The 24449-nt window shown below is 37.5% G+C and overlaps 1 protein-coding gene across 1 annotated transcript in view; it reads right to left on the bottom strand.

Annotated features, from left to right (window-relative positions):
- ANO2 (anoctamin 2) overlaps window positions 1–24449 on the bottom strand; it is a 150091-nt gene that overhangs the window by 97076 nt on the left and 28566 nt on the right. Inside the window, exons 4-10 of the mRNA XM_030960274.1 lie at window positions 21788–21886; window positions 17983–18134; window positions 16454–16508; window positions 15887–15935; window positions 12979–13034; window positions 12684–12725; window positions 9546–9610 (exon numbers count right to left, since the gene is read on the bottom strand). Coding sequence (XP_030816134.1) covers window positions 9546–9610; window positions 12684–12725; window positions 12979–13034; window positions 15887–15935; window positions 16454–16508; window positions 17983–18134; window positions 21788–21886 — 518 coding nt within the window. The remainder of the gene's footprint in view (window positions 1–9545; window positions 9611–12683; window positions 12726–12978; window positions 13035–15886; window positions 15936–16453; window positions 16509–17982; window positions 18135–21787; window positions 21887–24449) is intronic.

The following is a 24449-nucleotide window of genomic DNA, read 5'->3' as shown; positions in this document are numbered from 1 at the left end:
TCTCAAGTTTCCTCCTGACTGGGAAGTGACAACCTTAAAATTGACACTAAAGCAGGAAAAGCAGGACCAGAGGGAGATTACCCTGATTATATCTTCTTACTGCTTCCTTGTTTGTTTGTAGAAATGGCCAATGGGCACAGCTAGTAAACTGCTTCAAATAGGTCAGAGCAGGCACAAAAAAATTGTCCAAAGTTGCTCAAAACTCTCTGTTTTTTTGACAAAGGGCCATAGATTAGCACAGAAAGAGTTCAAATGCCAGCAGCACTAAAGAGTAGCTGATCAGGGTCAGGAAAGTTGAAGTTTATGGCTCAAGCGGCTTCCCCTCAAATTTTTAAGTCTTCCAGTGAGAAATGTGACATGTAACCTATAAAGCAAAGGAAGAAGAGAAAGAGAAAGAAAGTGAGAAGAGCTCAACAATGTCCTGGCAGTATTGAAAAAATCCAGTTGCTAAGAAGAAAACTGCATTGTGTTTTGTGACTTAACTGTTTTGAAAAATGAAAATAATTAAGATGCTGTGCCCAAGCTCAGTCCACCAATGTGCCAGAAAGTGAAATAATCTAAGGAGAAGTAATGACAGAGCTTGGAAACATAATGAACAACTTAGATGTGAGCTTATCAAGTCAGAAGAACACAGGACATAGACATGTCTTATCTGTGACACATTCCAAGAACTCTTCTCTGGTTCCTCTGAATAGCAGTCAAGGCTCTGCAAACACGTGTGACCTCCTGCATCAACATCTACTGCAGCTGCTGCTGGATTCAGTAGTAAATGAACAGAGGGGGAAAAAATGTGCTTCAAGGGTAGAGGATGATGTAAGGCAAGAAAAAGTATTTTTACAAGTTTTTACATATTTACACCAAGAACTTGGCATGTTCTCTCATTTACATTGGGATAAAACCAGTCTGATTTTATTATCCTACAGGAATTATCTACGATTTATGCTGGCGTAGCAAAAGAGGAGAATTGAGACCAGAGTCTTGCCCTACCTCAGTAGCTAATTCACATATGCCTCACATATATCCAGGCAAAGCTAAGGACTAATCCTTTCCAAAGTGTGCTCATGGATACTGTAGAAGTTCACAAAAAAAGTATGTCCCTGGCACAAAGGGAAATGCCCCTTTATATATACGTATTCCATGGAGGCAGGGGTTACTCCCAAAGTAAAGAGCAAATGGCTTTGATAAAGAATGTGTAGTGCTCCTATCAAGAGCAGCACCCAAGGCTTTTCTTATGTATGTTGACATATCATAAGGTGAAATTTTGTGCTTCTCATTTTAGAAGACTTTATGGTTAAATGACCACCTACCAAGCTCTCATGAACAAGAATCACGTCTTTAAGGAAACATTTGGTCAAATTACCCATAACTCCTGAACAAACTGAACAAAAGCTGCTCTTCCAGCAGATTATCAGAAACAGCATTAAAAAACTCCCAACAGCAACAACATCCACCTGTAGAAAGTGTATTCCCTCCCAGAATTAGAAGTGTTGAGAAGATCGCAGCAGAAACATTGGCTCGGTTCCCTCTGCTTCGCCCATATAACACCTAAACCAGACATCTGCAATGAACTTTGGTCTGTCTGGTTGCAAAACCAACATCAAACAGAATAACTGATTATTAAACCCTCTGCTCGCACGTTGGTCATAGTGCTCCCATGCCAAGTTGTGCAATTTATAAATAGACTAAGGTTTGTGGAAGGGGGGGAGAAAGAGAGAAGCAAAAAACCCTTGTGAAAACAAGTGTGGGTACCTGGAATGTGAATAAAGTATGTGGTGTGTGACACATGCTGGAAAGAACTCTGGAGACGTTCAGAAACAAAGCTAAAAAAGCAAGGAAAAGGCATTGTGGACACTGAGTCACCTAACCAGGAAATCGGTGCAGAACTCTTCAGTTTTTAAATTTCCACAGCCCACTCTAGGCCAGCTGTTACTTCATGTCTCCATTTCATTCCACCAGCCTTTTGGTGGAGGAGCCATTTAGATGCAATAGTTTCTATGCAAAACAAAACTGATTTACAGCTGCCTCTTGGGTAGGTTTCCCCTGTGCAAATGGTCACACATACGTCTAATGCCTTCAAAATAAACTTATTTGCACAGTTTGGTGGTGAAATTCTGGTGTTTCTGCTGTCGGGGAGGAGGACAAGTAGTTTAGTTTCATGTCAGAACATCTTTACGGCCAAGGCTAGTTTAAAACTTTTTTTCCATGTCCAGGTGCACCTTCCATCTCTGACCTGCAGCAACAGCCCCCAGGAACACAATTTATTCTTTCAGCACTTTTGCAACCAGAGGAAAATGAACCATTATGCTGCAGGTAGAACTATGACTACCCTTAGAAAGTGAGAAGCAATTTCTAGCACATGGTAAGTTCAAAGCAGAGGTATTTAATTTGATTCTGAGATAATAGTTCCCACCATCCGAAGTTTCCATCTCAAAACTGCAGACTTCTTTCAGAAAGACTGCTGGAGTATATAGAAAGCCCCAGTCACTACAAGACAATCAGGAACATTGCTGAACACCCCAAGATTTCACTCCAGGTAGAGCTGCCTATGTCCAAACTTTTCTGGATTTGCCATTCTTTCTTCACTTGAAAATTTTCTCAGGGCAAGATTCAAGCATTTATTACAACCATCTGGGACACCTGGGTGGAATTACTGCTCAGCAGCAGCACTGAGGCTGCTGTGCATTGAGAGATCGTGGAGATTTCCACCAGGGTTGTGCCTGACAGCACATATTCCATCCAAGGAATCTCAAGAAGGAACATATCAGTGCTAAATCCAGATATACAGAGAGTGCACCAAATGAAGCAATATGGAAGCCAAGAAAAGATCCTGGCAGAACACAATCCCCCGTGGAACAACGTGCCAAGGGACTGAAAAACTTTTTTAATTAAAATTTTAAGAGTGGGAAAAATAACAACTACAGAAGCTCAGATAAACTGCAATGCATCTGAGTTTGAGGTAGGAAAGAAAATGTCCTTTAGAAAGGCCAGCTCTTTCTACATACAGAAAACAAAGAAAGGAGACTTCATCCAAGGTAAAAGCACTTTTTCCCCCCTATAATGGGCATAAAAATCAAGAATGACCAGTAGGGAGTGATTAAAAGTGTGGGTTTGAATGGATTTTAGAACCTGAACCTTTTCCCCTGAAAACAGAATGAAAAAATGTGCCACCACAGCCATTTAATCAAGCCATTTTCATTAAAGTTCTTGTTTGAAAACATTACCTAACAAATATTTGCCATTAGGTATATATTTCCTCCAATGGTACAAAAGTTGGAGTCAAACTTACCTAAATTACAGATATATTTATCTTTCAAGGCACTGTGGAATTTTAATTGTGATTCCTTATAGGAGAAGAAAAAAATCCTCTGTCAAAATATTGTAACTCCATGGAGAACAGAAACTGCAAATTTTACTTAGAGGTAAAACTATGTTTTTTCCTTGTTTTTTTGGCTCTTAAGAAAAATAACTCTTCAGTGGAGTAGCAGGGAGAAGCTGATGTTGTGGAGGAAGGGGATATTCAAATTCTCAAATTCTAGTGGATTCAAAAACCGTGGCGAAATATTATTATTATTATTTTTAATAATAATAATAATTGATGATGATGATAATAATAAAAATAATAATTGATGATAATAGTCAGGATTTGTGTATTAAATGCAAGTTAAAATAGCAAAAGGCCAGACCTTGAAAAGAAGTAAAACTAGGACAAACCACTCTCTAAGCCTCACAAATTCACAAACCTTATGCTTCCATTCCAAGAAATTGTCAGAACACAGCTGAAAGTGCATAGCTTGTGGTGATGGATTATAAACTGAAAAAAGCCTTTGTTTACTGACTGTAGGAGAAAGAACAATAGAAGCATAATAAGTAGACATGTAATGTGTCTGAGACAGAAATTAAGGCTGACAACTGCCAAATGTATAAGCAAACAACACGATGCTGGGTAGACAGAGGCACTGTAATTGTATTCTCTTCTCTGTTTTGGGACAATACAAAACTTCAGAACAGCTTTGAAAGGGTTAAGTGCCTGATTACATTATTCTGTTGATGTTTTCTGTCATGTGCTTGGTGTAAAAAAGTTCTAAATATTCCAAAGCCTGCAGAAACCGCAGTACACCGTGCTCGGGGAAGGCATTTTCAACAGGAGCAACACAGTGTCACATCCAAGAATTCATGCATAAGACAACCCATGGACACTCTGCCTCTCCTCACCTTTCTTTTATTCATTCTCTTTATTTAGCATTTTTTAGAAAGTCAGCGACCTTCCTGACCTAGAAAATTAAAAATCCATGGCTACCTGAGGCTAATTCAAAGCTAATGAAAGTCAATCAGAGCTCGCCTGTGTGGAAGTTAGCTTCATTTTATAAACAATTCCAGGCACCAAGTGACACTCTATATACGAAGCAATTCATTCAATTATACAGATAATATTTTCTCTATAAGAAACAAATACAAATAAGGAGTAACTTATTTCTATTGAATCAACCTTTCTTTTGGACTTTCTTTTAGGAAAGGAGGTTACTTAGTCTTTTACTTCCTGCTTTTTTAGTACCTATTACAACTTGCTTTTCTGCCTTTTTGTACTTGAACAAATGTGAGGTCATTGCATCTCATCACTTCTCTAATCTTCAGTTTCCACAAGATAATTTTCATGATTTTATTAATCTCATTGAACAAGAGCAAGAACCTCAAATACTGGCATCTTTTCCTAAATATCTTTCATTTATAATAACTAATATTTAATGAAAGTTTTCTTGCTTTTCAAGTTAATATGGCTAACCCTTATTGCAGAGCCTGAATTCATTTCATGTATTTATTTTAGTAAGTAGGTCCTTGTTAGCACTTGCACAGTGTAACTGCTCTCAGATAGACACCGTCTGGTGGCTAATAAGCAGAGGTATCATTTCCAATTAAAAACAAGTATAAAAAATTTATCTTTTAGTCACCTTGGTGGAAGGGGATTGGGTCAGGGAATACTGAAGCAAAATGGAAATCCATATGTCTGCAGGTCCTGATGGAATGCACCCACGAGGGCTGAGGGAGCTAGCAGATGTCATTGCAAGACAGCTCTTGATAACCTTTGATTTATGGTGGCAACTGGGAGACATGCCCAAAATCTGGAGGAAAACAAATGTGACCCCCATTTTCAGGAAGGACAAGAAGAAGGACCTATGGAACTATAGCCTACTCTACCTGACTCTCATTGGTGTGCATCAACTCTTGTCACAGGAGACAGCTGAAAAGAGCCTGGTTCCATCCTTTTCTTATACCCTGCTAATATGGCATAAAAATTTTTCTGCTCTCTGTACTGACTGTGGAAGATTTGCCATATTGAAAGCTTTCCTTAAACTTGTGTTTTCTGGGCATAATTTTTATGTGGTGCCCAGGTCTTGATCTCTTCCCTTGTGTTCCTGGTTTTGTCCAATGTTACTGGATCAGACAAAGCCATGGTCTGTCCTAATATAACTTACGGATAGAGAAGATCCTCATACAAAAGATCTTAGCATGAGGGAATACCCTTAAACCAGAAATGGGTTGGTCTTGACCCCTGGTCAGCACTCAGGAGTCAGAAAAGATCTTTCTCTCTGCCCAGTAAGCCACAACCAGAACCTTCTACAGAGACAAGACATTAAGAGCAGCTCTACAAGAAAAGTAAGCAGATCTGTAGCCACCCAAATACAGCAGCTTTTTTCTACTCCCTGCAATTCCCACCCACCCACACCTCTAGATTCCTACAAATATTCACATACAGGTAAATAGTTAAATGTGCACAACTTCTGTTTCCAAATGTGGCCTCTCACCTCTGTCTTTTCTTCCTCTAGTTTGAAAACTTCCATTTCCTATCAAAATACACTGATGTCACATCCAAAGACACATTTTGGGTGGAACCTGTCAGTCATGTCCATTCAAAAATATAAGTTTCTGGCTGTGAAATTTAGACATCATTCAGGCACTACTGAACTTAGCCTGAGACAGTTCTTAACACAATGAAAACTGAATTCTAGCTGCCTACAAAACTCCTCAGTCACAGGGGGAGATCCCAGGAAGTTGTGCAGCAACCTCAGTCATCCGAGACTTGACTTTGCAGTCCTGATGCAGGTATACACACCTTCTGTTCGATCTAGTTTTCGAAAATCCCACTGCAGGAGGGAGGAATCTCGGTGGTAATGAGGATCCTAGTGCTCAGACAGTGATCTGAAGCCTGGGAATTATGTTTATCAGAAAGCAAGGATCTGTTTTTCCTCACCACTACAATCCAAACCTACTGGTTTAAAATTCCATCTCTCATACAAGCAACAATAAATAAGACCAAGCCCTTGCCAAAAGAGACAGAGAGAAGCACTTCCTACAGGACTGGCAAAGTCCGTGAAATGCAGAGCTGTAAGTAAATCATCTCACTCCAGTCACAGGCCTGTATCCAGCAGAATAATTCAACACAAATTCCTTGGTGATTTATGCACCACAAGTAAAACCCCTCTGCTTTGCAATAAACAATGGCTGGAGCACTTGGGTAAGGCCTGTGATGAGAGGTTCCAGTGAGGGGAGGGAAAACTTCCTACAACTCAGCTGAAAAGTGCTGCCTTACCATCAAACTCCTAAAATGCAAACCATTTTCATGGATGTATGGCATCCATGACAATAAAGGCCATTCATAAATAAACTGGAGTTGTGGGGGGTAATGAGATCATGGAAAGAGAAAAGAGATATAATTACGGGGGAAATGTTGATTTTTCACCAGCTCAGACTGCTCCAGAGTCCCACATGCTTCTGGCCCCCTCCAGGAAGCTCTCTGCTGTAAAATCTGGCAGGGGGGACATCAAGGATGAGTGTATGCTGGCACAGCACTTCCCCCTGCACCTAGAGCTTTAATGATGACAAACTGCAAGCTGGACCAATTTCATGTTGGGAAGGAATCTTCACTATAGAGATTCTTGGAACTATAAATAGATGTTGGCCTCAAAGTGTAGTAGGGTAACAGCAGAAGTTATGCACTGTATTACTTGCACAATCTGCTTATATGTTTCCTTAAAGTTTTAAAGTGAAATTGTTCTGCTGTAGAATAGAAATAAGTAACATGCACTGTGTTCTTATTTGGTTACTCACTTACTTACTCACAGTTGCATTTCCTTGCCAAAAATATTTGCTTTTTCTTATAGCCCAAAGCAGTCCACAAAGCCAGAGAAGGATATTTTTACAGATTGAGAGACAGGAGTGAATGGAATTGTTGGTGAATATTATAATGGTCCTTTAGTTCCTTTTGTTATTAAGAACTTTAAAATTTTCCAAGACTGACTGTGCAGTTAAATTCCCTGAGGATTACAGACGTTAGAAGAGAATCCCCAGTCTGTACCAAGAGTGAGTATAACAGATATGTGGTTCCTGTCTTTGGTGTAAAATCATCTGGGGACTGGCAACAACTGTGTGGTCAGAGGGAGGGTCCTGAGGCACTAGGAATAACCTATAATAATTCTACAGTGCCACATCTAATCTTCCAGCATAGACACTTGAGTTAAAGAATGACTTTCAGTTGGCATTCCTACTGAATAAGAGTGAAACAGTAATAGTTAAATATATGTTGCACGCTGTATTTAAAAATTAGCAGGGCACTTATTGAAAATAGCGGGCAGGAAAGGCTTTAAGTAAAAAGGATGTTGCTTCATCTGTCCATCAAAGCCTGAATTTAAACTTAAGTACCACCAGAAAAAAACAACAACAACAACAACAAAAAAAAAAGAAAAAAAAAAAAAAGAAAAAAAAAACAGGAAAAAAAAAACAGAAAAAAATGTTGAGTATAATCTAAGTAGTCTAATAAAGGAGGGTCACAGTAAATAACCAGAAAGCACAAAGTGTGACTGATGTCTGCTAAGGGAATAAGTATCCACATCAAGGCTGAGCTCAGATACCCCCATGGCACAAAAGTGAAGAAATCCACTTCACCAGCAGAAAGAGAGGGGTGGCCATTCTCCAGGTACATCTACACTAAAGCTCTAACATTACCCAGGAAAAAAAACCCACATTTATTTTAGTGGTAACAGTCGAACTTGCAGTCAAGCAAAATATGGAAGATAAAAGCAAGAAAAGTCATCTCTGAGAACAGACAATCAATTGCACATGTTTGGTCTTCTTTTTGTTTCTCACAGAAGTTTAAACCACAGGATTTCTATGAAATCATATCAGCACAGTGAAACATTATAATAGAGAGAGCAAAATACAAATTAAGATGGAGTGTAAGCAGATGTACCTCTATTTTTAACTCAGCTGAGCTGTCAGGTTTGCTAAAACTTGAGAATTCCTCTAGCCAGTGACAGTTTAGTTTAACACTGGTAATATTTACCAACAACACAGCAGGGTGCTGTAATCTTATTCTGAGTTTACCTGTTCCACTCAGGAGCTTGTCCCACAGAAACTGCCATAAAAAAGGTACATCAATTTTGCACAAAACTTTTAAAGCAAAAAAAGGAGGAAATTTCAAAGCCTTGCAGAACTTCAGTAGGGTTTGATGGCCTCATTTCCACTTGCCATTTTGCAACATCTTGCTCCCAATAAGGAGTAATTCCTCTCACATTGAAAGTTAGTGCTTTACTCTTTGAAAAACTACATACAGTACTTCAGCTTTTGCTCAAAATAGAAAAAAATATTTTACAAAGCTTATTGGCTCTCCATATTACCAACAGCAGCTTTTGCAGGCAATCACATAGGGGCAGATCATATATTAAAAAATAGTTAGAGTTTGATTATTCAAAAGACAAATGGTAATAACTGTCATCTTTCTTATATTACAAATTATTTTAAAACAGATATTTGTTGAGGGTTTTTTTCCCATTTCTTAATATCTTCATTCATTTCTTCCTAAGTAGACATCTTATAAAAGAATATTTCTAGTCAGCTGTTTACTCAAATATTTTTTTTCTTTACTTAGTGTTTCTAGTACAAACAAAATATGATACAACAAAAATTGTTTTGCCTTTCTTTTAATTACTGTGGTAAATCCTTGAAAATCATGACTGGTTTGTTTTGTCTTATTTTAGAGCCAACTTCTTTCATGTTTGTAAAGATAAAATTTATAAATATACAAAAAAAACCCCACTGGGAACACATATGGATGTGTTCAGATGAATAAAACTTGTAAAATCAGGAGTAAAAAAATCAAATTAATCTCAAAATTGTCAAATCCTTTCACATTGATTCATGATGTGAATACCAGCTTCTGATTATTTGCCAGATTTTGTAACCATACCCTCCAATAAAGATTCACCAATGTAAATGGCAATTCCTCTCCTTTGAACAAGTCAATACCTAAAAGACCCCAAAAACAAGTATGACATTCTTCCAGGAATAAGCACTATCCAAAAGCATAGGTAAAAATTGTTAAATGGATTTTTGTTATAGTAAATTATTATCAGAGCCACAAAAAAAAGCAGTGGGGATATTATTTTCAATGTTCTGATCAATTCAAGATTTCATTTGCTGAAGTAAGTGGAAATGAATTAATCTGCATCACCTCAGAACTAGATCCCTTGGTGTTTTATGCAAGTCCACATTACCTTATGAGATCAATAGGCTGAAACTTGTAAAACACTCCATATCTTGCCCATTCTTGATACAGCAGCTAAAGAAAGAAAGAAAGAAAGAAAGAAAGAAAGAAAGAAAGAAAGAAAGAAAGAAAGAAAGAAAGAAAGAAAGAAAGAAAGAAAGAAAGAAAGAAAGAAAGAAAAAGAGAAAGAAAAAGAGAGAAAGAGAGAAAAGAGAAAAGAGAGAAAGAGAGAAAGAAAAGAAAGAAAGAAAGAAAGAAGAAAGAAAGAAAGAAAAGAAAGAAAGAAAGAAAGAAAGAAAGAAAGAAAGAAAGAAAGAAAGAAAGAAAGAAAGAAAGAAAGAAAGAAAGAAAGAAAGAAAGAAAGAAAGAAAGAAAGAAAGACAATCTGAAAATTAAATTGAAAAAAGTTACCCCTTCTGTTTTCACAAAAATCATCTAAGAGCTAAAAATATTTGCTGCATTCCTGGGGCTGATAAACCCAGTAGTGCCCATACAAAAGCCACTTGTGTTCCCATGCTGGGGACATAACACAAGGCCACGTCTGCTGTTGGACATGCAGATTCCCCCCACAGCTTACAGAGAGCTCAAAGGAAGAACCAGATTCTAAAGAAACTTCTTGCAGTGGGAGGAATCCAGCTGGAATAGGAGCAGGGATAAAAGGAAACCTTGCAGGACCTGGGGTAGATTGATTACAACACACTCAACTGCAACAGGCAAAGAACTTGGGATAGACTTGCTTATTCCCTCTCTGATTCCCGTGGTTTATGGGACACAACTTCACTGAAGAGGATTGTCTTGGCTGCCATAAGGATATTTTCATATGAATATTTGTTCTTGCCTATTCAAAAATACCCCTTGCCATTACCCCCAAGCATTACCTACAAAATTTTATTTATTTTCATAAATAATCATACTAATAAATACATTCACTCACATATACAAAAGAAGAAAGTTAAAACTATCACGATCCTAAAACTCCCCAAAGGCTTCTTTGAACACAGCTACAGGATGGAATTTGAAGAGCAAAAAGAAAACTGTCTAAAACAGCATTTCATTTAGGAACAGGTACTTTCTGTAAGTTTATAGGAATTTTCTGATCTGCTTCTAATAATAGGGATGCTGCTCTAGTATATGACAACAGTGGATTTCCCAGGTGGGTTACAAAGCCCTAATGGATTTTTTTTAATGTCAAACGTAGAGACAGCAATGAAGGGTTACAAGTTGCCAGAGGGCCAGAAACTTGAAGACTAAACCAGTGTTTATACTCTTGGTGAGTTATTACCATTCTGCTGCTCAATACCATTCTTAAAAAGACTTTTTTTTTAGAGCAGAAATCACACTGAAACTGGGAAATTCCTTTAGTCTTAGGAAAAACTGAAACCCTCTCAGTCTAAGGTTTTCATTGCAGATTTCTAATTCTTGTAGGATGGGACAAAAGTGTTGTGTCAATGTGCATTTTCTCCAAGGAAATCCTGAAGAAGGTTGATAAGGATTAACTTTTTATGTTATAAACTGGTACATAAACCTTGATTACTTGTGCTGCCCTATTGGCTTAAGTACCCCGTAAGGACTGAGTTCATATTTGGGGTTTTTACAAGAGAAAATTTAATTCAAAGATACAGATAAGTTAAAGAGGGCAAAATAAAAGAGGGCAGAAGAAAATAAAAGCTTAAAAATGGCCTCCTTTCTTTTAAACCTGATCAGGGTTCTTCAGGAAATTAAACACTGAGACTATTAGATTCAGATAGAAAACAGATGATGTTATGGATAGGAATACTACAGAAGATTCAAGGCCTAGGCAGAAGGCACATATGTGAATAATCAATGAAGTATTTCTGGAAAGAAGCTTTTATGTTTTTAATACTTAACACTTCATAACTGAGCCTAATAAGCAGAATAAAAAGAGGGCAGCACAAAATACAACTAATAGGGGGAATATTTTTCCAGACACTGGTCCTTCTAGGCCCTCTTCCCCCCCACTCCACAGTACCCAATTTTCCTCCATTGACTGATGTTCATTTAGTTTTTTCCTCTAAAATATTTGTTTTCCAAGTCAGTAATCTGTGGAGCTGCCTCTCAGACAAAATTCTCCAAGTCCAAAGGAGACAATGCCTTCATGAACAAAAAGTTCAAAGTAACAGACACAAATAAACAAGCTTCTTTTATAGTTTGTTTTCTAACTTTGTTTTGCTTACCAAGGTTCATACACTGAATTAAATTGTATACGGCACATGAAGACATCTAGCGGCTGAATGGCAACATTATTTACCAAAAACTACAAATATTGTGTTTTCAAAATTTACTAATTCAGCATTGGAGAAATCAGATTTATTTGTTTGACCTTCATTTGTATGAACTCAATCTTCCTAGTATAGTAAATATTGGAGGTTTCCAAACATTCCCTTTTTCTTCATTCTACCTTCTTCCCCTTTCTCTCCCTTCTATTTTCCCTCTGCATTTCCTATCACACTGTTTGCATATCAAGGAAAAGAAAATGAGCAAACATTAGAAAACAATATGGAAAGGATCTTAATAGATGACTTATTAGTAATCTATGAAACTAGATTAATTATTTAATAGTAATTAATTTTTTTCCCATTTCTAAAAGTAAGCATATATATTAAACAGAGTTTGAATTCACACTGTTTATTTTGAGGATTGATCTATTTTTGAATGTCTTGATAGCTAGAAACTTTATTTACTAAATAATTAAAACCAGATTTTTAGAAATTGCATGCATTTAGTTGAGTGCACAATCAAATGAAAAGTACAACTATATTTTATTTTAGTAACCACAGCTCTCTAGGACCATTTGGTTAGGAAAATAAAATTATTATATGAGTTATTTAATAATTTTAGCTTCCTGACAGGTTGAAAATCATGTATATGTATGCAGAGGGAATCTGGAAGCATTTCAAGATGTAAGTTTCAAATTAAATTAACTAACATGCTTTATAAGAAGACATTATAAAAATCTTGGGAAAACATTTTAAAATGTAGAAATAGAGGAAAATATGTAATTCAAAAAGCGCATACATTTGTTAAAACATCTAATTGTTTTTACAATGGCTAATGCTTTACAATGAGATTTAGGGCATCATTTATTACATTAAATATAATATGAAATAAATTTTGCTATGTATTTTACCTTTCTTTCATTCGTGTCATCATTTTGGCCTTCATATTCACCCTGGAGAAAGAAAATAATTTAATAACTGATGAAAAAGCAGAAAAAACTAAAGAAAAGTTTGGTTACTTGTTCCTACATTGTTAATTTTACTTTTAGGTCACAACTTGAAATGTACTTATAAAGGAGTTTTCATATTAGAATCACATTTAAAAGAGATTTTCCATGTCACAGACAGCAAATAAGAATGTCTGTGAATGGATGTCTCCTGAGTGACACCAGCAGAGGACTGGATTTTTTCATAGTGCATACATACATCATGAAGTGGGTAGGCTGCATCGTAAACATTGTTTGCTATTAACGTGCCAATGCCTAAAAGAAAAAGAAAAATGCAGGTGGTAAACAGGCACAATTGAACAGAAAACATTATTACAGATTTCATTTCATAACATTCCAGAAGGGACAGAGCTGTGTAACTGACAATATTCAGAATGAGAAGAGAGCCACGTAGGGTTCCTGGCTGTGGAAAACATTTTTCAGAGAAATTCACTGTCCATAAAGTGCTTTTTCTTCAGTGAACAGCACAGGGCAAAGACTCTTCTGATCACTTTATCACCCTGACAGCAAAGAGCCACATGACTGAGAAGCAAAGCATCGAGAAGTCCTTCTTGAATATTTACAATAGTTAGAGCTACAGCTCCCACTGGCCAACAATTAAAAACAACTCCCACAAAAACTTCCACAGAAGTTTCTGGTTATGAAACCGTAGATTGGTTTGGTTGGCAGGACCTTAAACATCCATCAGTCCCTGCCCCCTAGACACACCTTCCACTATCCCAGGTTGCTTAAAGCCCCATCCAACCTGGCCATGGGCACTTCGGTGAATTTAGTTTTGCAAGGGAATTCCCAGCAGTGACTGCAGCACCTGTAGACAGACACAAGATTCCTACTGGCTCTCAAGACCTGCAACTCTTACAGCAATTCCATCTTCAGTCCCTGGAGGTGAAAACAATTGTTCCATAAAAAGGCAACCAAAGACGAGTAATTTCTAATTATTAGTTATATAGAAAAACATAGATATATAAATTTATTCCAGGCCTCTCTGCTTTCAATGCCCAGAAAAACAAGTAACCAGGTATCATGTCTTTAGTGACGAGAAACATTCCACAGTCAAATTACATGTTGTCCTGAAATATTTGGGAGAAACCTTCTGGTCAGAGATGCTAGACAGGCAGTACCAATAAATGTCTCCCTTGATAGAAGGACAAGTACAATTACATGCATTCACAGAATCAGGAAGTTATGCTTGGATAGTGACAAACCTGCTCCTGAAAACATTCAGTGTTTGGAAGTTTACAGTGACTCAAGAGTTATGCAGAAGAAAATAAGCCTTCCTTGTTCAATATCATAGGAGCAGAATCAGGTTCAGCCTTACACAGATGTAAAAAAATCTATAAGCAAATGTGTTTGAAGTATTGTTAATTTCATAAAACAGGTCTATAAAACCAGACTGCTATAAGCACTTCCAACATCACTGTCCTGCCTCTTGTGCAAAACAAGCAATGAACTCTAATAACAAAAGAAAAAAAATTAAAAAATCTTTTAAACCTCTCCTGATGAGTGGTTTTAAGCTTAAGACCAGTGAGATGGGAAAGCCTTAGTGACATATGAAACAGAGGTCTTTTGGGGGAGGATATCAGAAGATCAAAGGAATAAGTGAGTTTAGGTCAAACATGATGCACAATCCTGTTTTGGCTAGAGACCAGAAAGATGGAAAGGATGGGAATGCTAAAATAGTTATTTCATGTCAAATGAGTTCTTGAGCTGACCTGAGCTTGAAGCGCATCAGGCTGTATTTTCATGCTAGAGTTAAAAAATTCCTGAGAAGTTATTACTAGTCCTTTGATCTCCAATGATGCGTTTTATTCCACTATAAACCAGAACAAGCTATTAAAGTAAAGAAAACCTTAAGAGGCATATATCTCCATTGTCAAAGTGCTCTGTCCCTTCCTACTCTATCCTTGAGCTTCTCTCCAGTTTTCTCTGCAGAAAATTCCAAAGTCTCCAGGAGGGTTCCCAGCACTCCAGAAAAATAAGGCAGCATTCCCCTCTATTGCCCCACTACAGACTTTTGAGCAGATCAAAACATAGAACACCACCAACTAAACAGTTTAAAAAGCAGCAACTGCCAAAAAATGTTTTAGAAATTGAGAATGCCTGACATTTTTAAAACCATATTTTAATTTTTTTTTAAAGGAAACAGTGTGGCAGTCATAAATTTAAAAGTTTATACTGGAAAAAGACAAGTGGTTTTGGTTGAAAAAGAAAAAACATTCTTTGTGCCTTTCATTTTTGTTATGCTTTTTATGTAATTAAAACAAAATCTATCTCCTGTTCAAGGAAACCTAAATTAATCTATTTTCCTGTACCAATAACATGTGTTATTGGAGCTTCCCTGCCCAAAATCACATCAGGACTGTGCAGAATCTTGCTGCAGCACTTTATTTGCCAGGAACGTTACACTTGGACACTGTGATCCATCCACAGGTAGCCAAGTTTACAGGAAGATTTCCAGAAAATATGTCAGGGAGGACGATCACTTCTTTTCCACATCTGCCATGATCTCACAAAGGGAGAGAGAAAAGAGTAGAGAAAAGAGAATATGTACACCTGTATAAATTCTGAACTTCAAGAAAATTAAATAAATTCTCAACGTCAAGCTCCAAGTATTTCAGCATTATCCCAAAAGTATCTTCAAAACAGTCATATTTAAGTCATATATTTCACTAGGCAGCTCAGGGAGGTAATTTTTAAAGCAGAAGCAATAAAAATAACCTGGAAAGGTGAATTATTAAATTGAAATGGCAAGAAAAATATGGTCCTGCAAGAAATAATACAACATATTGCAGTTGACATCTGAATTTTCCAAAGCAGATCATACAGTAATCAAATCCAATTTTATAACAATTCATTAAATGTGAGTAATATGCCAGATGCTGCACCTGTAGAAATGAAAAGCCAGTTCCCATTACCATCCAAACCATGGACTAGAAATTCTGATTATATGCCTCAGAAAAAAAAAATTCATTCAATCTTTAATTTTTTTTTCTTTTGGGAAGATGTGCCAGCATATTTTGTGTCCTGCTAGAAAAATCAATATTCTGTGAGATACCTACAAAATTCCTTTCAAAAGAACACCTTTAATTCTCTTTCCTCCACCTTACCCATGCTGTTTCTGGCCTTTGTAGATGTGCGCTTCAAAATTTCCCTCACCTGCAAAAAAGAACAGTGGGATAACACACAGATCCTTTTTAGCATTAATTTCATCATGGAATTAGCAATAAAACTAAGTTCTAAAATAGGTGGCTTCTGCAGTGTTCATCTGCACAAATATTTAAGTAATTTACCAGATTTTATGACTGGATTATCTGCCCTAACATTTGCAGGCTAAAGCCTGTTGTGTTATGTCCTTATAGAAGTATTTGAAGTATAAGAACTATATGGCAGGAAATCTAGTTAAAGATTAGGAGTAGGGCTGAAAAGAGCTTTGAACACTGAAGAGGAGTCAATAGCTTTCCTGCAGAGCATTTCCCACTCCTGCAGCTCCAGAAAGGAAGTCCTTATACACATATATGTCAGGAATTAATGTTCAGCAAGAACACACAAATGCATAAATTAATGAAAACAGCAAAGCTGAAACTAAAACACTCCCTGTAAATTCCATTCTAAACCCCACTAGCAAATCCCACTCAGGACAAGAAGACAAGGATATGTTATTTTTACTAACTTACTATTCGGCTGCGGGTTGCATTGTCAAAAAAGGTATCTTTGTCTTTGATGTTATACCTAAAACATTGAGGAAAAAGAAAATCAGCTCTGTTTTAAGACAAGGAAGCAACACGTAAGACAACATATAAGATTCAAATTTAGAAGTCACTCAGAAACCACAGCTAATCAGAAAAGCAGATGTTTAAAGGGAATATAGATTACACAGCACAGCATAATAGAATGTGCTATGTAAGACCCAATCATTCAGAGCTCTACCAGGATTGCACTGACGGTAGGCATTTAAATGCAAAATTATTAGCTAATATAAAATGCCTTTTGAGGAAGAAGAACCTCTCTATTGTTTACAGACGATGACCTTTTAATATTTTTCTTATAACATCCTCTCAACACAATAACATACTGAGGTTGTGTTAGTAGGTTTCAACCAGCCTGATGCAGATATTCATTACTCTTTTCCTGGCTACTAAACAGTCAGCATTTCACTTGATTTCAAATAACTATTCCACCACAATTATGCCTTCCCTTAAACCTCAAATTCATCATATGTGAAATTAGCTTCCCAGTATATTCTCCTCCATCTACCATCATTCTCTTCCATCTGACTCATATTCAGAATTAATTCAAATTGTCAGAGGGCAATAAATGAAATGGTGTGTCACTGTATTTATTACTGAATTTTATTTATCAGACATAAATACAAGGAGACACCCAGGAGGAAAAAAAAGAGTGTTTCATGTCAAACTGGGCCCAGAAATATTCTTCTGAGTGAAAGAGCTGACGTCAAGAACTCCTTATCTGCATATTATTAGCTGAGTTTTAATTGCTACAACGAATCTATCAAGATGGAAAATACTGCTGTATTTCTACTAGCTCCTGCTTTTTTCAAAAGAGGCAGTAATATCCTTAACGAAATAATCAGGAATTTGGTGGGAGGATTTCTACATTTCGAGCTAAACATACAGAAATTTATTTGATGCACTGCTTCCAGTGTCTTGTCCTATAGAAGTAAGAGGAACACTGGCAGAAAGTCTCTGCAGCTTGTATTTCTGTTAATCCACTGAAAAACTGAGAATTTTGGATGTTCCCTCAGGATTTCCAGATATGCTTGATGAACTTCTGAATTTTGACTGAAATGTGGGAAAAAGAAATTACAACTCTAAAATGATACATTCCAGCTTTCTTCACTGTCCATTGTCACTGTTGAGTAAGAAATGACAGACTCACCAGAAGGCTGGTTTGCACAGCAGAAGCTTTAACATGAAAATTCTCTCTTTTTATAGACTGATCCAATACATTTCACCTGATTGGCTAATTAATAAAAACACCTTTCTTACAAACAATCTTTGAGAAAAACTTGGAAAACACAGAGTAGGAAAACACCACCTGCAGGTTGTTTATAATAACAAGCTATTATCGTTTCTCTACAACTCCCTAAAATTTTCACATGTCTGCTGTGAGAAAACTTATCTGGTTTTCTCACTTTCTGACCAGGCTGTCACATCCACAGTCCATCACATTTTAAAGTACTCACAAATATATTTTCTCTCTGGAAAATGGGTAGGACAAGGTTTTCATCTTGGTATTTTCTTGCTGTGGCACCTGGGGTTGCAGAGGTCCAGTCAATTTGCACCATATTTTATTTAATGTTTTGAGTATTCCCCTTTCTTCTGTGATTTCATACATCTGAAGAAATAAAACTGTACATTAGTATGCCCCTTCCAAAATTACACTAAAATAAAGAAAGGAAAAAAAAAATTTTGCTGTACACATATGTTTAAACCTGTAATTAAATGAAGTGCCTTCTCTGAAGACATATTCCCATATAACTATATGCACCTGAATCCATATGGGTTGCAGTTCCAGAAAGTTCTTGTCCCTCACAAGCTAATTCCAGAAGAAAAAACCTTAGAGCAGAATTATTAAAACAAGAAAAAAGAAAACCAATCCTTCACCCAGAGCTCCAGGTATGTGCTCATCTCACAGTTAAACCACCTGTCCAGAAGGATAATATTAAAATATAATAATATTAAAAACTTCAGTAAAATCCAGGGGAAAAAAACAGTTACGTCTACTACCTTCCTCTCAACCACTAGGCAGGGAACCTTATAGCAGAAGGATATATAGCTCATTAGCCAGGACTTTTCCTTTGTAAAACCTTGTTGTCTGTGCCTGAGGAATGCTTTGTCCTTCAAATGCCTTTCTGCTGCACATGGTATGACTCTCTCCATAATTAATCCAAGTCCTGAGGTTGGAATATTAGGGATCTCATTTCCTGGCTCTTCCCTCGTATAAATTGTAGTAACACCAAGTAGCTCCTATTCAGCAAGTACCAAGTCCTTTGGGAGTGGATTGAACGGGTCCTGCTAATTCCTTCGGTACTGTGGGATCAATTCACGAGGCCCCATGGACTTCTGGACATCCAGAGGATACTGACGCTCCCTTGAAAATTCAGTGGCCACAAATGGAAAGCCACAAACTGTTCCTACAGCTGCAGTTCTCTGCCTCACGATCAGGCAGTCCAAGACAATTAATATTACAGGCTGAGGCAAAAAAAGCATTGAAGGCCCCCTTTCTTCATCATTCCTATTTGTCAGGTGACCATTTTCAACAAGGATTGCTCCAATATTTTCCTCACACCTTCTCTTGTTATTAACATACTTTAAAAAGTCTTTTAATTATGTGGCACAATACTGGCCAGTTTGAGCTCTCGATGAGTTTTGGCCTTTTGTGTTTTCCCCCTGAATATGTGAACCACAGATTTGTAAACTTCCTGTGAGGCCTGGCCTTGCTGCTAGAGATGCAAAATTTATTTTTCTTCTCAAGCTCCACGAGGAATTCCCTGTTCAATCAAGCACTCATGGAGCACTCAAAAGCAGATTCCCAGGGAGCAGTGCTGAGTAGCTCCCTAGGTGGTTTTGAGTTTACTTTCTTGAAACCTTTCTTGAACCAGCAACACTTCTGCTGACCTTTTTTGTTCTCATTAGACTGAATATTTTAAATTCAGCCATTTTATGGTTGACGTAGCTAAGGCAGCCTCCTACTATCACATATCCCGTATGTCTTTCTCTGTTCACAAGTATCCAGTCTGGGAGACCACTTTTCCTAATTGGCTTGCTGAATCCTTGTATTATCTTCAAAGTATCTGCAAAGTATTATCTTCAACACCCTTCAGGAATTTCTCAGACTTGCTTGTCACAGCACTCCCAATTAATGTTTGGGAAGTGGCCATTTCCCACAAGCACAAGAAATTTCTCCTGCTTGCCTATGGAATGATTCATCAGTCCTACAGAACACTCAATGACATCTGCTTTGTTTTCCATCCCCCTAACCCTCATCCAGAAGATGTCAGCCTTATAATGCCTTAACTGCAGCTATTCCCTTCCATATAGGACAACTCCTCTACCTCTCCATCTCTGCCTATCCCTCCTGAACAGCCTCTACTTTCCTATCCCAGCACTCCAGTCACAGTATTCAATCCCCAAAACTCACTAAAGCCAGAGACACCACAGCTCTCACCACAGAGCAGCCCTCGCAGTTGTTCCTATTTTTTTTCCCATACTCATATTTGAGCCTGGCACAGTCTCACTCACCAAAACAGCTCTGTTATCATATCCAGAAGTTTATATATAGTTAAAAGGGCTGAGAGGGTATCTTTTCCCAGTGTGCCTTATATTCTGAAAGATTATTTAAAACAGAATGTTTTGGGAAAAAATATTTGTAATCAATTCGTGTTTAGAGGTGGATTAATACTTTCCCCTGAAAATGCCTTTTTGAATGGTTTAGTATGATCCTTAAATAAATAAAAATAGCATCACAGAAATTACCTAAGGTGCCTTGACAGCAGTATTTTGTATCTTTGAACAAAACCAGAACTTTCCTTTTAGTGGTTACTGAATGAATTTTTTTACTTTGTATGGCCAAATCCTCAAAATACAAGATTTCAGTTTTTTCAAAGTGAACTTCTTTTCTTTTAAAGGAAATTCCTCTTTCAACTGTTTTTAATTTCAAAAAAACACCCAAACCCTAGGATATGAATAGAGCTTTTCTGTCAAGCTTGTTTCTGGTAATGCTGCCATTTCTGCAGCTAGAGATAACAGAATTTTTTTATTTTTGGAGATAATAGAAGATTTTTTTTTTCCCAGTCAGAGGAGAGAGGGGGGATGCAGAACTGTTGTGAATGAGGAGGGTGCCATCAGAGATTATCAGCTCCTGGACAGCCCTTAACCAGGCCAAAATGATGGCAATACTCATCAATTAAAATAGTGTCAAATTTACTTTGGTGCATCTGCAAGAAACTTGGATGAGAAAATTCCCATAAGAGCAGAAGGAGGGAGAAATAAGTAGGCACTAAAAATGCATAAAATTAATTAATTTTGGAAGGGAGGAGGTGAATATGTAGAAAGTTTCTAGGAGTACTGTAGCTGTCTAAAACCTACTCATTTTCAAAGATTGATTGGAAATATCCTTTTTTTTTTCCCCTGGCATACAAACACATCGAGAGTATGCAAGATTAATTTGGGCAGTCTTCTGATAATGACATGTTGTAACAGCATGAAATGTGAACCAGAATGAAGCTTTTTGTGGGTGAAAACAAGATGAAAAACTCAAAGATCAACACAATGGGAGAAAACAAAATCAATTTTTCCTTTATTTCTAATGACAATGCAAGGAAATAAATGTTCTTTAGTGCAGTTGATGAGTATCACTAACTAAAAGCACAAGGCAGTTCCCCTGACTCCGGTGGAGCTGTTAATCAATGGACTAAATAATTTCAGGAACACAGATTGGGCACTTTGCTACTTGGAATTTACAAGGTTTGCCAGCAACTCTTCTGAAAACAGACAGAAAAGAAGAGTTTGCTGAAGTTTTAGCGACAACAGGCAGATCTGAATTCACTAAGTCATTGATATTACAAAAACAGATTCTCTGGGAAGAGCCTCTCTCTCTTTGGAGAAGTCTTAAGACAGTGACCAGTTTCATACATCTTCCATACTACCCCTCATCTTTGAGAGAATTTCCTTGACAAAAGTCCAGACAGCTCCTGCCTTCTCAGCTTGCAAAGCCCTCTTTAACACTCACCTCTGTCATCACCCTCCTGAATGCAGTCCATCAGCCAGCTGCCTCTGTGGCCTTTAAAAACCCCTTTGGAAATCCCCTCTTAAATATAGCTCTGAACAGTAAATAATCTAAAAGACTTGGAAATGTAAAAAAATAAGTCTGACAGTTCGTTTTCTCTGATTTTTGAAACAAAGGAACTCCATGTGTTTCTATACATTCAATGATGATTCTGATCCTTCAATCATAAAACATATTGATAGAAAATGGGAGATATTTACCTTTTTAGTGGGCATTTTTATTTTAAGGAGTTCTGCTTCTCGACTGAGGACTTGCCAAGGCGCGTGTATACGGACAAAACTCACTCCTTGGCTCTTGTTCTGAAACATAAAAAAAAGGGGAAACAATGTATTTAAATATGCTTGAATACAATGTAGTGCTAATATCTCAAGTTGTCAGCTCCAACAAAATCATTCAGCACTAGGCAACAATCACAGGGAATAACCAACTTCTGCTACAGCAAAGTGACATTTTCCTTAAAACCTGAATCTTTTATGCTCTAAAATCCATTAATCTACTGCCTGCAGTGTAGCTGTGCGTGCACCAGGATGACAGAAAGCTACAGGTCCAGATTTTGGAATTATGGAAATGAGAAATGCCCAAGATACCGCTTTTTTTTTTTTTTTTTTTTTTGTACATTGATATTTGAGAAAAGATCTGATTTCTTTAGTGGGCTTTTGTGTCCATCTGAGCCAACAAGATAAAATAAAATTATCCTGCTCTGGGTGGGCTTTGCTTTAGTTCTCATTTTCCATTTTGCCCAGCTATTTTCCAGACACTTCATCAGATCAGTGGTTCCTTACAGGGAATCAGGCCCAACATTTGTTGCCCTAAATATCTGCAGTTAGAATAGCGAACCTAAAGAAAATATAAAAATTTAACTTCTGTAAGAGATATGAGCCTCATGTTTATGTAAATGGTTGGTTATGCTGGTCAGAAGCATAAAATGCCCAAAAGAGCTTTGGCACAGCCAGTTTTTTGCAAGCCATGCAAAAGAGGTCCTGGTAGCACATCGGGGCTACAGAAAGGAACCCTGAGAGCAGAAAGCAGCACCCCTGAGAAAAACATGAAAATTAAATGACGGAAGGTTCAGACAGCATTTTCTTCAAGGCACACAAAGAAATTGTACCAGTAAATCACAGAGATAAATGCTTGCTGTGGAAATGTAGGGAAGAAAAGTTGGGAGGGAGATTAGAAAGTGAATATCAGAGAAATCAAGACAATGACCAGCTGTCACACCATCTCCCATACTGCACCTCCTCTTTGAGGGGATTTCCTTGACAAAAATCCAAACAGCTCCCGCCTTCTCAGATTTCAAAGCCCTCCTGAAAACTCTCCTCTGCCATCATCTTCCTGAACACAGACTGTCAGATGATATCACTTAGAGAAAGGCATGGAAGTAGACACAAGAAGAATTTCAGGAGGAATTTCTTCACTTAAAGGGTGGTTAGGCATTGGAAGGGGCTGCCCAGGGAGGTGGTGAATCCCTGGAGCTATCCAAGGAATGACTGGATGTGGCAGTGCTCTGGGCTGGATGACAAAATGGTGACTGGTTAAAGGTTGGACTCGAAGATCTTGGGAGGTCTTTTCCAACCTCAGTGATCCTCTGATTCAAGGCTTCATTAAAGCCAAGATTAACGATCTTTGTGTGGCTGCTTCCATCTTTATGCAACCCCCAAACATGTGTTTGCTGAATGTGTCCTTATGCTTCCTGATTAAAAATCAAAAATAAAAAGTTAGATGGAAATCCTACGATTAGTGCTTAAAGAGCAGAAAGAGCTGCAGAATCTCTCTTCCATCAGTCCACTGGGGAAGTCAGCCTTAAGAGAAGGAAGGAAAAATTTACTGGGCATGAGCAGATGTTCTGGTAATCATTTGCTGAAAATAGATTAAGAACAGATGAGAGGTTACATTTCAGTGGGTGAAGATCAGGAGTTTCTTCTGAGCTTTTGGCTAAAATCAAGCACATGTCCCTGTCTGGGGGATTATATTCCATGTTTGCAAGAAGAATGACAGTGTGATCTAAATGGTTGCTTCTACCTCAGGCTCATATGACTACACAGATTGCAAATAAAATTAGGCAAATAATTTGACTGAAGAGACCAGATGAAGAATATGACCCTTGTATATTTGAACAAAAATAAATTGGAAAGTTGTGCTGTTCATGAAGTGATAGCAGATGATGAGGAATCAGACCATTACAAATCTTTTAAAAGATTTAAAATCACCCCGCGATGGGAAATTGAGGTAATTTTAATAAACACTAATGCAAAGTGAATAAAGTAGGGAAAACCGGACTAGGGGGCTCCAGCTGCATGGTAGTCAAAAGATGCAGAACAATGGGCTGCTGGATATTCACCTTGGGATTACTAGAACCATACTCCCATATCTTCCTAACATTCAAATTAATCAAAGCATTTTAAAATAAATTTGAAACTACCAACTTAATATCATAGCTCAAGAGACAAGCCATCTAGCTCATTTTCTATGGGCTCACCAAAATAAAAACTTACAGGACTACTCCTCTGGTTAGATTCCTTTCTCCACTTTTCCAGGCTTCACCTGCAGCAGTTCCAGGTGTCTTTAAATGCCCTTTTTTCCTTATGACATCTGGCAAGGATCTGCTCAATTAACTTATTCCCAGAGGGTTTCTTGTATTGCAAATATCTCCAAAAGTTAGAACTTGCTTTTCTCCTTGCCAGAGTGGATTTATAACTGTTTACTGGAGACACCCCCTAACTGCTGTCCTCTGATTAATCACCTGAAATGACAATTGTGCACATGCTCATCACTTTGATCTAATGAAATGCTGTCAGTCTTTTATTTTGAATGCTCAGAATCATTCCTGCTGATTCACTGTACTCTAGATGTGTCACTAAAGCC

Source organism: Camarhynchus parvulus, chromosome 1A (genome assembly GCF_901933205.1).
Source record: "Camarhynchus parvulus chromosome 1A, STF_HiC, whole genome shotgun sequence".
In the NCBI taxonomy this organism is placed as follows: domain Eukaryota; kingdom Metazoa; phylum Chordata; class Aves; order Passeriformes; family Thraupidae; genus Camarhynchus; species Camarhynchus parvulus.
This window is presented reverse-complemented; position numbering and strand designations above follow the sequence as displayed.